The sequence below is a fragment of the Drosophila biarmipes genome, chromosome 3R, assembly GCF_025231255.1.
Source record: "Drosophila biarmipes strain raj3 chromosome 3R, RU_DBia_V1.1, whole genome shotgun sequence".
Classification (NCBI taxonomy): domain Eukaryota; kingdom Metazoa; phylum Arthropoda; class Insecta; order Diptera; family Drosophilidae; genus Drosophila; species Drosophila biarmipes.
The window spans coordinates 21410576-21425084 of NC_066616.1; the positions used below are offsets into that span (position 1 = coordinate 21410576).

General features: G+C 43.5%; 1 protein-coding gene across 1 annotated transcript in view; it reads right to left on the reverse strand.

Annotated features, from left to right (window-relative positions):
- Positions 1-314: 314 nt before the first annotated feature.
- Positions 315-14509, reverse strand: part of LOC108026385 (dopamine receptor 2) — a 29873-nt gene continuing 15678 nt past the window's right edge. Inside the window, 3 exon segments of the mRNA XM_017097306.3 lie at positions 315-1202; positions 10005-10086; positions 10416-12074. Coding sequence (XP_016952795.1) covers positions 315-1202; positions 10005-10086; positions 10416-11848 — 2403 coding nt within the window. The 5' untranslated portion in view covers positions 11849-12074.

Genomic DNA, 14509 nt, shown 5'->3' on the forward strand with positions numbered 1-14509 from the left:
TTTATATCTTTAAAGAGCTTATTCTAACAATCTAGTATTAAAGTTAAAGGATATGATGTAACAAGAAGTAGTTTTATGAGTGTATAAATTAACTTGTTTTTAGTATTATAAAAAACGATCTTATCTCAGTTATGGATCCTTAAAGAAACCTTAAAAAGTCTTAGGATATAGTTCCCTTTAGATCAAAAAGACTTAGAAGTGTCCAAAACTTTCCTACCTAGTATTTCCTCTCGACTTTACCTGATAAACACACCTATATGTTTGTATCTTAACGCTAATGTCTGGGATTTGTTTCTGCTTTTCTGGGGCTGAGTTTACTTGACCGAGGAGCTGGAGGAACTGGATGCCTCCACCGGCTGGCTCTCCAGCTGGGGCGTGGTCTCCACCAGGGCGAGTCCGATGCTCTCGCTCTCGCTGTCGCTCGCCTCCTCGTCGTCCTCCACGTCGCCCAAGGTGGTTATCTGGCTCTGGACGCTGTGGCACTGCTCCAGGATCCTGTGGTGGTTCGTCCTCATCTGCACTGCCTGATCCTCGCCAGCATCGATGAGCGAAGGGGCCGAGGTGGTGTCCGCTCCGCCAGCTGGGCTGATGATGCCATTTGGCGAGCCCAGGGAGGCATTGGAGCTGCGCAACCGTTTCATGCCCGTCATGGGCATGAAGGACACATGGTGACCCGATGAGTTCGAGGGTCCCGGGGTCAGGGCTTTCAGGCTGGGTGCCAGGGGAGTAGTAGCCCCACTCACTGAGCCTCCTGCCCCACTCAAAGTGGGCGGCACAGAGGCTATTGTCAGGGTGGACACCGAGGAGGGTCTTCCTCCGGCGCCCAGGTGCAGGGAGCTGGCCGAGGCAGCCGCCACCGGAGGAGCACTGATCGTCACTATCGTCTTGGCCAGAGCACTGTTGACCGCCGTGGTGGAGCTGTAGTCCCCGCGCAACTGCATCCCCGAGCTGCGGCGCCGGGAGCGATGGTGGTGGCGGTGGAAGCTCTGGCACCTGGTGCAGGATCGCTGCGAGGACGAGGGCGTGGCCGTGCCGGAGGAGTGGTGCTGGTGGTGGGCGGAGCGCGATCCGCCGCAGTTGCTGCCACCGCTGCAGGTGCTGCAACTGCTCAGCTGCCGTCACATGAGAGTCCTGTCGATCTGGTTCACCGAGTGGTAGCCAAAGGAGGTGGAGGCGGCCACCATTGCAGCGGCCACGTGGCACTGTTAGAGAAAGAGATTGAAACAAACAGAAAATGTATAAAATGAAGGAAACAAAAGGGTAAAATATTTAAATTTGAATGATATTTAATGAATTTAATAAAAGAATGATAAGAAAAACAAATAAAAATGGAAATAATAAAAGATTAAGATTAAAGATAAACACAATTAAAAAAATATATTCAAAATTAATAAAAGTAAGGAAAAATGTATAAATGTGTTCAATATTTAGAAAAAAAAAAATATATATATATTAAAAATTAAAAAATATTTGAAAATGAAAGCCATGAAATTAAAATACATTTTGAATAACAATAAAGTCATTAAAACAATTACAACATTGTTTAGATAAAATTGTGAAAAATAAAATATGAAAAGTAAGTAAGAAAAAAAGTTATTATTAAGAATAAATAAAATTTCGAAACAAAGTTTTGAATTCATAACAATAACAAAAGGGAGAGTACACGAAAGGCGTGAAAATAGGAGAAAGGCAGCAATTAAATTCACAAAACAAGTCAAAGGAAAGCAAGAGCAGAAAGGGGTGAAAGTAGAGAGAGGCGAGAGAAAGCGTTTAATTAACATTTTGTTGTCTTATTTCGTTTCGAGTGTTTGCATACAATTTGCAGGCAGTGTTTCCGGATAAGTTTGGGCGTTTTTATTTTCTTTGCTTTTCCGCATTCTTTTTGTAGTGAGTGTGGCTGTAAACAAAATTGCCGTTTCAACGCAGCAGCCGCAGCAACAACAAAGCAACAAAGTGAAACGACAACAACAACAATGAACAGCCAGAGCAACAATAACAACAACACCAGGTGTGGGCGGGAAAACTGAGGGGGCGGATGGACAACAACAACAATAGCAATAGCAATAGCAACAGCAATAACAAGAGAGACGAAAACTGTTGCGGCTTTCGCTGGCAGATTTCCCCTTGATTTTCTTCCATTTTCCCCAGTCTTTTTCCTTTTTCCCGGGGTGCAGTAAAAGTCAAAGCAAAATGCATGATTGAAAACAACAAAACAATGAACGTGGGCAAAAACTAGGAAAGGAGCAACAACAAACAGCCATAAGAACAACAAAAGAGCGGGAAAATGGGAAAAGAAAAGCGGTAGCTGAAATTCCAATTTCTGGTTTTTCGTAGAATTTTCGGATTCCATTTTTTTTTTATTTTAAAGGGGGCCAAGAATAATAACAGTAACAACAACATTAACCAAATTTGTGAGTGTTCGTATGTGTTTGTGTGCTTTCGGGTGGGAAATTCCAAGGGCTCATATGGACTTTTCCTTGTGTGCTGCAAGTGGCTTCCTTCTAACCTGATTTTGGGTTCCCTTCCTCTGCCCCCTTGAAAAAAACACATCACATCATCTTTGGTTTGGCCAATTCAATTACGGGCTTACAGACGCCTCCTTCAGGTCGTATAAAATTCGAAAATCCCTAACCATTTGCGTGCAATTTGCATTGCGTATACGCCGAGTGGCCTGCTGCCCTTGGGAGGGCGGCCGCAATTAGCTTAAATAATTGAAGAGCCAGACCGAATGGCCCGCTTAGCAGACACCCCGGGCCAGCTGGGTAATTTGCAATTTTTATTGCCCCCCGGCGATCCCAAAAAATATCTGCAGGAGTGGGAAAGCCGAGCGCTGGCCACATAATCACCTCAGCCAATTTGGTTCTAAACATTCTGCTGGCTATGCCAATATTTTAAATTAAGAATAAACCAATTAAAACTTAAGTGTCATTGACCGGAATTGGTTTCTATCCTTTATAATATGTCTTGAGGCATACGTTTACTTACAAAGTTTAAAAATAACCATTAATGTACCTTTGATTTATTTGAAATTTAAAAAGAAATAATGAATTTAAAACTTTTAAACTGTGGTTAAATATCGAGAAAAAATTTACATTACTAATCTTATCTACTTAATTTCCATAAATTGCCAGTGTTTCTATGTTCCACCGCTTTCTCTTCTTGTCCACTCAACAAACCCGTGTTATCTAGAGCTATTAAAGCTTTGAATATTTTTATCAAAACGTTTTAGTGACTCATAAGTCGGCCCAGGGGCTTGTCACCAAAGGAAGAAGGTAATGAACCTTTCGTGTGATTCCGCCCAGAGGTCAATGACACCGTGAATTTCCAAGTGGGCTTTTCGCGCACGAACTTGCCGCGACCACGCCTCTTTTGGTAATTTATTGCCTGGCACTCAATAAACCTCTTCGAGGTCCTGGGACCCCGACTTGGGTGGACCTCAAAGTTTTGACAAAGGCTAAGCTTCTGGGCACCCTATCTTGGCGGCTTAACCGGCGACCTTGCAGGATGACAGGCACAAAATGCCTGATTGCCATCCCGTTCCCTCGGTTTGGTATCCTGCAAAAGGACATTAAAAGTTACATGGCTGCCTACACGAATTCCCACGGACTGGACTGGAACTCGGACTTCCGCTCCAACGGCTCTGTCACATAATTATAAACGTTAATTTCACGTTCACAGTCAATTAGGGATAATTGATGTTTGCGCAACATTTGTGGTAAATTACATTTTGATGTTCGTCCTGCCAGAGAAATGAGCCATTATCGAATCTATGTATTAGCTAAGTATATACTGTATATGTACAGGGGGTCCCCGATTATTGTTCCATTTAGTTCGCCTCAGTTCGATTCAGTGGAACGAAATCAGTTTGATTAATCGGTTAAACAATTTCGTTTTCGAATTCAATTTTGCTTTGCCCCGCATAAATAGCAAAAAGGCTCGTCCAATAATTGATGCAATTAGCAGCGATTATAGCAGCAGCATTTTAGCATTTTAGCAGCCACAAGGAGCGAATAATTATATATATTAAGGATTGATTAAAGTACGTGCTATTTTCCGTGCAGTTTTCGCCCGCTTTCGAGCTACTCGAAGGCCCCGAATCGAAGCAGTCCCGACGTGTTTGTGGGAGTTGGCCTCCGGCTGGCCAGTGGTTTCCTCTGCAAACAGTCAGAATCACAAATTCCTGGTTTACAAGCTTACAAATTTATGCTAAGCAGCCTCAGCTGCGAGTGTGTGCGGTTTCGGGATTTGTGGGTGAGTGGCCATGGTCTTGGCCGGCTGGCATTTTCAATCAAAACATCTTGTTGCGTTCGGGTGCACAGGGAAAAATGGGCAATTTCTTGGTTCTTATATAATATTTTAAAATTAATAAAAAAAATTAAAAAAGGTTAAAGTACCTGTACTCTTATAAAATTTTACAAGGAAATTTAACCGATGGTATCCAAATGTAAAAAATACAACACAGTAAAAACCGTAAGTGCTAGAGCTAACTCAATTTCATATTCTGGTTTTCCGTACTTTCAATGGATTACAGTATAAGACCCTAAAACGGAACTTTCAGATTGCATAACTTGAGTTATTGGAACCCGATTAAGACGTGGGATACCTCTATGAATTTGTGGAGAAATTCTCTAACAATCCCCATTTAAATTTTACCTTTATTCGAGGGTCAAAATTTTGACCCATTTTCATGTTCGGTTTTTTGGTATTTCCAATGGATTTCAGTATCAGACCCCAAAACTGCATTTCCAGATTCCATAACTTGAGTTATTGGAACTCGATTTAGACGTGGGATGCCTCTATGAATTCCTGGAGAAATTCTCTAATAATCCACACTTAAATTTTACCTCTATTCGAGGGTCAAAATGTTGACCTATTTTCATGTTCGGTTTTTTGGTATTTCCAATGGATTTCAGTATCAGACCCCAAAACGGGACTTCCAGATTCCATAACTTGAGTTATTAGAGCCCGATTTAGACGTAGGATACCTCTATGAATTCGTGGAGAAATTCTGTAAAAATCCACATTTAAATTTTGTATTTATTCGAGGGTCACATTTTTAACCTATTTTCATGTTCGGTTTTTTGGTATTTTCAATGGATTTCATTATAAGACCCCAAATCGGCACTTCCAGATTCCATGACTTGAGTTATTGCACCCGATTTAGACGTGGGATACCTCTATGAATTCATGGAGAAATTCCCTAATATTCCACATTTAAATGTTGCCTTTATTCTAGGGTCAATGTTTGTGTGTTGCTTGTGTTTTTTTATTTATTGCTTTGAACGATAACTATATTATTTACACATTTTGACTGCAACATTTAATTAATAAATAGTCTATAGGGAGACTGGTAAAAGGTGACGACCTAAACGGTGGTATACACATTTTAAAATGTCACAATGAAATGCCATAAATGGCATAATATTCGATATGTAAAGTACAAAGTGATTGACCTTTTGCCGATTTTTTCCCATGTGCACGCATACTGAAGATGCCAGTCGAAATGGTATGCAAATTGGCCCTGGCAGGCAGAATGCGTATGTGTGTGGGGATGTGGTGTTAGGTGTTGGGTGGGGATGGAATCCTTTACGGCTCATTAGGACACCGAGTGGGCGGTGACAGTGGGACTAAATGTCAGGCGGGCCACAGACGACAGGGGGCGATTAATCAGAGTGCTGAGTGTTCATGTGAAAGTGTGTGTATGCGGGTGGGCGAGTGTTCGGTGGCATTAAAGTTGAATGAAACTCCTGTGAAGTTAATTTTTAAGTGTCGAAAAGGGCAGTCGGCGTCCCACTGGCACACAGACAGCTGCAACTTGCGGCTGACCGCAATGTGCTTGAGGTGGCACAAAGATGGCCAACAGAGTGCCAGACTTTTGAGGGCGGAAATCGAGTCCTTTGGGGCTGGGAGTTAACCACACGTCGGCAATATCCTCATTTGACCGAAGCCCATTTCCATTTGCCGTCGGCCAGGCAAATTGCGGCCACCGGAAGTCGCCTCATTTGTCGGCCAAAGGGCAGAGTCAGGGTCCTTCCTGGCTTAAGGACTTGCAATAAATTAGACAAATCGCAAACAGCTAGCCAGGCGACATCTAAAGCTGGCTTTCGAAAGGGTCAACTATTATAACTCATGAAAAATAATCTTGGGAAAAGTGCGCACCTTTTGTAAGCTAAATAATATTATATATTTAATTATGCTAATTTTGGAATTCTATCTTTTATAGCGATTGTAATTGTAATTTGCTTCTCAAGTTTTGCTGTACAATGACTCGTATACGCAATATGCAACCTTTTAACTTTATTTTCCATTTTATTTCCATCTGACCATTTTTCCCGTTTCCCTTGTGAGCCACAAAGTTATTTCAACCCTCTTTTAGTTAATTTAAAAATTTTTGAACAACTTTCTATTAAATTAAGTGCTTTCTTGTTGATTTATATTGGCTATAAAGTTGGCTGGCAAAATGCTTTGCAACTGATAATAAAACTTATAAAGTGCACAAACTTTATCCTTTGACAATCCATTTACCTTTGTTGTTGTTGTGCTCAAAGCCCCATAAGCTTTAAATCCTGTAAAGTTTTATTAAAAAATTGCTCAGGGCGTTTTTATGCAAGTAACCTTATGAGTAAACCTGCCTATTGAACTTGAATTAAGGAACACCCGAGTTTGAATGCTTCGAGTGTGGACTCAGTCGTGCTCGAAACTTCACATCCGCGTTCTGCGAATGCCGCTTTCAATTGGCTGTGGAAACACTTGGCAAATAAATTGGCATGCTCTTGGGTGTAATTGATATGATGACAGACACATATCGCAGAAGAAAAACCCGAAAATCCTAAAGGAGCGGATACGGAAAAGGCACGAGAATACCCTCGCATCCGCATCCTTATACCCACACATACGAGCGCACAGGACCACCAAGGCCAGACACATATTGACTGTTGATTGCTGTAAATAACATTTTCATCAATACAATTACATGTGGTATGTGCGAATGTGCGGGCTGTGTACGCTTATCGGCGTAGCGAAAATTGAGTTGGAAATTTTTAAGTGCAAAAAATGTTTATGGTTCACTTGATAACATTTCTCAAGTACCGAGTGTGCGTGACTCCTTTGTGGGGATTTTTTCGGGCTTGGTTCGTGTGAGAACTAGGGGTCTCTGGAAAAAGAACTCAGATGGCTCGTAGAGAAGGTCAAAAAGGCCGGCAAAGTATAAATTCAAAAATAATAAATACCGAACTAAAAAGGAGAAACCCTCTCTTCTTAACCATAAAACACAAAAGAAAGGCCGGCTTGAGTTTTACACACTTTTAAAGCCCAACCAAAAATAAATATGGAAAGCAAATTTTAAATACTTATTGTTGCTTTAAAAAATTAATAATATTTTTCACTAATATTAGAAGGTTTTACAAACGCTAAAGGAGAGTAGAATCTTAAAGAAAGAATTCTACATAATATAATCATTTGTTATTTTAAATTTCCTGTAAATTGCACCTTTAAAGGTCAGTTTTCCTGGCTTTCAACAACTTAACAATAACTTTCTAGCTTTGACACCCAAGTATCTGTATCTGTCCCTTTTAAAGCCGATGCAGTCTATCTTTAGGCCTTTTCATCTGCTTTCCTGAATCATATATACCGATTTTCCCCTGCCGAAAGCGAGTATAAAAAGATCAACAAACACTTTATGAGAGAGCGGGGCTTGTGTTTCGGTTTTTCCTTGTTTCGTCATTGTGTACACTGGGAAAATCTTTTGTGAGAGGCAACAGCAACAGTAACAACAACATCGACAACAGGAGCAGGAACATGGAGAGCAAAAACAGAAACGGAAACGGTGACAAAAACGATGAAAGGACATTGTGTCCTGCAAGTGTGTGTGTGAGTGTGTGCGAGCCCGGAGACTTTGTGGAAACTTTCGATTTTCCTTTTTCTTTGCTTGTGCTCTATTTTCAATTTTTTATTCAGCTTGTCTGCCACAACATACAAAAAAACAACATCATCAAACGGAGAAGGGCTCAGGTGTTGGTGCCCAGGGACTTTTTTTTGCGTGGGTGGACATCTTTGTTAGTGTCACCGTGTGCGTGTGTGTGCTCTTAAGTGTGTGTGTACAGGTGCAAGACATTCAACAGGTGCTTGAATCAGAGTCTGTTTTCGCTGAGTGTTCTTTTGCAGCAAAGTAAACGAGCCAAGAAAACATACAAAAGGGGGTGTTCCGGAAATTGTAAGGGGTTTTAAAACTTACGATAATAAATAATGTATTTTTAAAGTTATTGGTAAAACTTTTATTATTTCTACAAAAAATTTAAGAAGTATAAAAAAAGCAATTTTCATTGCATACTTCTTAGCACTAAAAACTAACTTTAAAATCTATGCAGATTTCCAGAACACCCCGGAAAGAAACGGAAATAAGGACACAAACAACAATGCCATGGCCAATTCAACAAACAGGAGTGAGTGCGAGTGAGACGGCGCAGTCACAGACAGAGACGGCAACAGTGAGAGATGCAGAATCCGAGAAACGGAGACAGGATGCTAGTGTTTTTCCCCCCGGTTCTTTATGTGGGTGCCTTTGAAAGGACAACAGGACACACATAACAGACAGATAGAGAGAAAGTCAGAGGACACAGACACCGAGACAAAGTCACAAGTCGCTTACCTTGCCATTGACTTGCGGACAAATGGAGGGCGCTAGGGGGGCGGGACGGCGCCTTAATCATTGTCAACTAAATCTAAGCTAAACTATATGTAAGTCTGCTCGCAGGAGTTGTGTCGCACGTGCTGAATGCCGTGCAGCGAGCAGGTCGAGTAGCAGCGCCGCGTCGCGAATCTCTGCAAAATCAAGAACGCCGCCGGAATCACAATCAGCTTCAGAATCGCCAGACAAGGCGACACTATATATACACCGTACATAGGAGATATGGGGTGTATGATGGAGGGCCCGGGGGTACAGGTACACGATAATGACTTTAATGCCGTGATGACAGGCGCTATTTTGGGACAGGCCTCTGTTTTCGCAGAACTGACACTTTAAGTGTTTTTGATAGGTTGGAAATTACTTGCCCTAGAGTCGTCGTGGAAAGCTTTACAGCAAAGAAGTTTCAGAACTCAGAATAAATATTTGTAACTATGTAACATATAAAAGATAACCTTTTTTATAGCTCATGGGAAAACTATGCCTTAAATATTTTCCAAAAAAGTATTTAGATTAACTTTATTTAAGAATTATAATATTATTTATTTTATATATCAATTCATCCTTTTACAAGAAAAGGCTTATTCTCTTAATTAAATTGTATCTGCTATCTTTAAATTTTCGCTAACTTCAAGTTTTATTAATTTATTTAGCAGCTCTAATTAGTTCGACTGTAGTCGCGAAAACAAACACGTGACTTCGGGGTAATTACTTAGAGACCCCATTGACAGTAGGTCTCCGGGCGGACGACAATGGGTCTCTCCATCAGCAAACTTCAGGTGCAACGCTCTTATTCCACCCAAAGCCCTGCCAAAACCACTCAGGTGCAGTCTGAGTTGCCAAACATTAGAAAATTATTCATTAAAATCACGCAGAGGGTCGAGGGTCGAGGGTCGACAGGTTGAGTGATGCGCCCCCCAGATGATTTATGCAGGGATTCGTAAATGCGAGGATGTCAGTGGGTGAGGATGGATCCGCAGCGGATGTCAGGAAGTTTTCATGGCTGTGAGCCATGTGTGTGAAGGGCGAAGTCGGGGGCAAATGTCAGTTTTTTTGCATATTCATTAAATTTCTAAATTAATTTTGCCGTTCGTTGAGTTTTGTTTTTGGAGCATACAAAAGTGGAGACGTAATTCATGGAGGCGATTTCCATCAACTGCTTTTTGTTTGGCTCGCCAGAAGAGAGTGGATGCAACAAAAACTCAGGCGAGTGAAAAATGCGGAAAACTGCCAAGTTTTCCAGCTCGTACATATGAGAAAGAGAATCAAATCGAATCGCCCGGCGAGGATGTGTAATCTTTCGGGGAATGGGGACACTCACCTGCGACTTGGAACGCATCGTGGGCTGGTACTTGCGGCGAATCTTCCGAGGACAGCACATGCACAGCAGTCGCACAAAGGCCCTGGGAAAAAGATGAGAAGAAGGCAGAGAAGCCAGTTAAAGTTGAGGAACGGGGCAGCAAGGGCGAAGCTCGGCATTCAAAAGCCACAAAAACGCAGAGCAAACAAATGTACCACATAAAATGGGTAGATTTTACCGGGCTCTTCAAGAGGAAAATAAATATATTTGTTAAACCCTTAAAATAAATATCAAGGCAAAAACCCTTAAAATAAAATTAACCAAATACTTGTGTATCTGGAAAAATAATATACATACTTTCGGAAATGTAATATTATTTTAAATAAAATTTGTTTCCCCAACTAAGGCTTGCTCAAATAAATCAGGACTCACCTGCGGAAGTCCCTGCTCCAGCAGGCGTAGATCACAGGATTCATGCAGGAGTTGATCCAGCCGAGCCAGGTGACGATTGCCGAGACGATCTCCTCGTGCTCGATGCACTCGATGCAGAACCCGGACAGCAGGTTGACCACAAAGAAGGGCAGCCAGCAGATGATGAACACGCCCATCACGATGCCCAGCGTCTTGGCCGCTTTCTTCTCCTTGGCGAACTTGGCCAGCTTCCTGGACAGCGAGAAGTTCTTGCCCATGTGCCGATGGCGGGCCAATCCATTATTGTGCAGAGCGGATAGGGGCTCATCATCCGGCTCCTCGGGCGTAGATGTGGTGGTTCCGCCTCCATGATTGTGGTGATGGTGGTGCGAATGGGAGTGCGAGTGGCTCAGGGATCCTCCGCCACCGCCGCCTCCTCCTCCTCCACCACCTCCTCCAGAAACCTGATTCTGCTGATCCCTGGTGGTGCCACCACGATGTATACGCAGCGTGAGCTGCAGTTCCCCAGAGGCCATGAGCACCTGTTTGGTTCCTATCTTCAAGGACCTCGTCTGTATAACAGCCGCCCTGTATATCCTACAGTAAGTAAACACCATCACCAGCAGCGGCAGGTAGAAGGATATCGTCGAGGAGAAGACCAGGTAACCCAGGTGCTCGGTGAAGGTGCACTTGTAAGCCGGCATTTCGCCATCCCTCGCCGCCCGCCACCAAACGATGGCCGGAAAACTGATGGCACTGGAGCAGATCCATACGGCGGCTATCAGACCGGCAGCCCTCTTCACCGTCATCCTCATGGGATAGCTAAAGGGATCCGTTATGGCCCAGTAGCGATCCAGCGAGATCACGCACAGATTCAGTATGGAGGCTGTGCTGAATAGCACATCCAGGGATCGCCAGATGTCGCACCAGTCCGTGCCGAAGAACCAGGTGTTCTCCAGGACCTCATAGAGCGCCGAGAAGGGCATGACCACCAGACCCACCAGGCAGTCGGCCACCGCCAAGCTGGTGATGAAGTAGTTGGTGGCTGTGTGCAGGTACCGCTCCCGGATGACGGCCAGGATGACCAGGGAGTTGCCGAAGACGGTGGCGAAGGAGAACAGGAAGAGGAAGGCCAGCAGACCCACGCGATCGTTGGGCAGGGCCTCCAGGAACTCGGAGAGATCGGGTTCCGGCGTGGTGGTGCCACCGCTTGTCGCCACACTTGTGGAAGGTGTGCTCAGGGTGGTGGCATTCAGCACGACCTCCGTGCTCGTGGGCAGGCCATTGAAGTAGAAGTACACGTCCTCGGAGATGTTGTAGCTGCCGAAGAAGGGAGGCGTCGAGGGGATGCGGTCTTGGGTCTGGGTCTGATTGAGCCCATCCATCCGGAGGAGCGCCAAGAGCGGGGCGACTGCGCCTCCTTCCACTTCCGACGACCCATTGTCCTCCACCATTGCAACTCTGTGCTGAGTGCTGAGTGCTCAGTGCTGTGTCGCTGCAGCTGACTGTTCCTGTTCCTGTTGCAGTTCCAGTTCCTGTTCCAATTTCCCCGGCAGTTCCTGCGCCTGTTCCTCCAGCTGCAGCTTCTGCTGATTTCCCTCAGACAGTCCGCGGCTGCCGGCCAAATTAATGAAGCGCATTTTCATGTCCTCGGCCAGGACTCGCCGCCGGGCTGCCAAGCTGTCGACAAAAGAGACGGAGAGGCTGGTGAACACAATGCAATCAGGACAAACTTGAGTTAAAGTTAGAGTGTAACCCATTTAAAAGAGATTTAATATGTTTTGCAGCAAGTAAGTAATCCATTTAAAAATTTAAGAAGACAATTTGTTTAATTTTTGTGATATAACATGAAAAAACACTCTTTGCTAACCTTGGGGATTAAAAACTTATTTGTTCATTGTACCAATCATTTAAATTGCCTTTCAAAATTTTCAAATATTTTTAAAAGACCTTACCTAATTTTAAGTGAAACCCACAGAGGCTCTCAGCAAATTAGCTTTACCTCAACATAATATCGTAATATTATTTCCCTGCTATCAACCTTCTGATTTTAATACTTATTAAAGTTGGGCCAAGTAAAAAGAGCTTCATTTCCTTTGACTAAAACTTTGTGCCAGTCTAATGAAGCTATTGTAATTGAATCGCTCTCAGCGCGGGCTATAAATTTCATTCAATTAAAATGTTGACTCTCGCATCCACAGGTAACCGAGTTAAGCAAATTTCCCGCGCACAAAAGCTAAACAAACACATTAATTAGAGGATTTTTTGGGTTGCCTGGCCTGAAATCGGGAGGAACTCCACCTGCTGCTTGCGGGCCCCAAAAGGTGCGCAATTAATTGGCAAGCAGACACGCCAGATGGAGGATGCTGCCAGGAGGAGGATGGCAGGAAGTGGAGAAAGCGGAGGTCCTGGGGAGGCGAGTGCCACACAAATAAACAAATTAAATTACATTTCGAGTGCCAGGGTTGGCAGGAAGTCAAGCGTGCGACCACTACGAACTTGAACTCCGGTCGCAGGACGAAGGACGAGGGACGAGCGTCGGGGGCTGACTAAGTGGATGCTGCCTTTGTCAACGGAATTTGACAGAGGAAGTCAACAACTGTGCAGCGCATTATTCAAGAGTCCTGTCGGCGCGAGTTGATTGCTAAGCTCCGTACTTAATGTAAACAGCCGGCGACTGTCTCCAGCTTGGCTTGCACTGGCTACTCACTGCCAGATCCTGGCTGCACTGAGGTCCTTGGAGCTTTGCAGTACATCTGTCATTGGCACCCTCCCTCCCAAAAGGTTCCATGCAACACAACGAATTTCGGGTCGGTTTAATCGAAGCGATGAAGATGGAAGCCGGACGAGCATGGTCAGCGGATTGGGAATTAGGTACCTGTTTCACTTTGAATGGGACCCAATCAGTGAAAAATTCAGGGATGAATCATGGCTTTCTAATTGCATTTTTCTTTTCCATTTATTAGCTGCTCACTTGGAAATCCGCACCAAAAGTGCTAAAACAAGTTTATTTTAAAGAATATCCTTTAACCTCTTAGCCAGTATCTCACATCATTTTAAAATAAAAGTATAATATATTCAATTTTTTAAGCGAATTACACTTTTTTAAAATTATAATTACCATTTTTTTGCCCGATTTTGTGGAAATATGACATAAGTGTCTCTTAAATGTCCAATTAAATTACGGTTAAGTCTTGGAAACCCCAAAACATCCTTCACCTGGTGACGAAGCACAATTATGCGCAAATTTGCTTCCATATTTTGAGGCCTCCCCATCACGGTCTTAATTTGGTCTTTAAAAACAGGGCTTAATTTGCAAATTTGTGCGCCTTTCATCCGGTCTATATCATTTGTAACTTAGTTACGTTTGGGCTGTCGTTCTCGATTATCACCTGTCACCGTCAGGCGCGGGCAAAAACTGGATATGGTCTGCAGCCAATCGAGCGGAGAAGGACGAAGGACTCAGGACTCGTGCCTCCAGCCTGCTGCCTGCTGCCTCAACATCCTGGTTGCTCATTTCCGGGTCGCGTATGCCATAAATTCAGCTGCCTGCTGTTGTTGGCTTATCTCGAACCCCGAACTCCGGCCCCCCTACAAACAGGGTCCAGAAACAGAACTTGAGCCCAACCTGACACGTTTATGGTTTATGTTTTCCTTGGCCACATTGCAGAAACGGCTGAAACAGCAGAGGCAGCGTCTTCCCTGCGTTTTTTGTTCAGCTGCTTAGCACAATTTCCTGGCACATTTCTCACTCGCCTCGGCTAAAAAAGCAAACATTTTTTTCACTTACTCGCCCGCCTGATGAGGCTGTTGATGTGCAGTAAGTCAAAACGCGAGCACGGGGCCAGGGAGTCGGCATAAAAACAGGGCAACCAAATGAGAAAACACGGAAAATATGTGTGCACTGGGAGAAACAATTCACGAAAAATATAAAATATACAAAAAAACTATTAAAACAAGATTTTTGAAGATTTTTTGAACCTCATTTCTCGGACTTAAACCAACACTTAGTTTAACTAGAGTTTGATTTTAAAATGAAAATTACGACTGAAATGGCATATATAATACGATACCATGATTTTAGTTTATATTTTTTCACCAAAATACTTTAATTT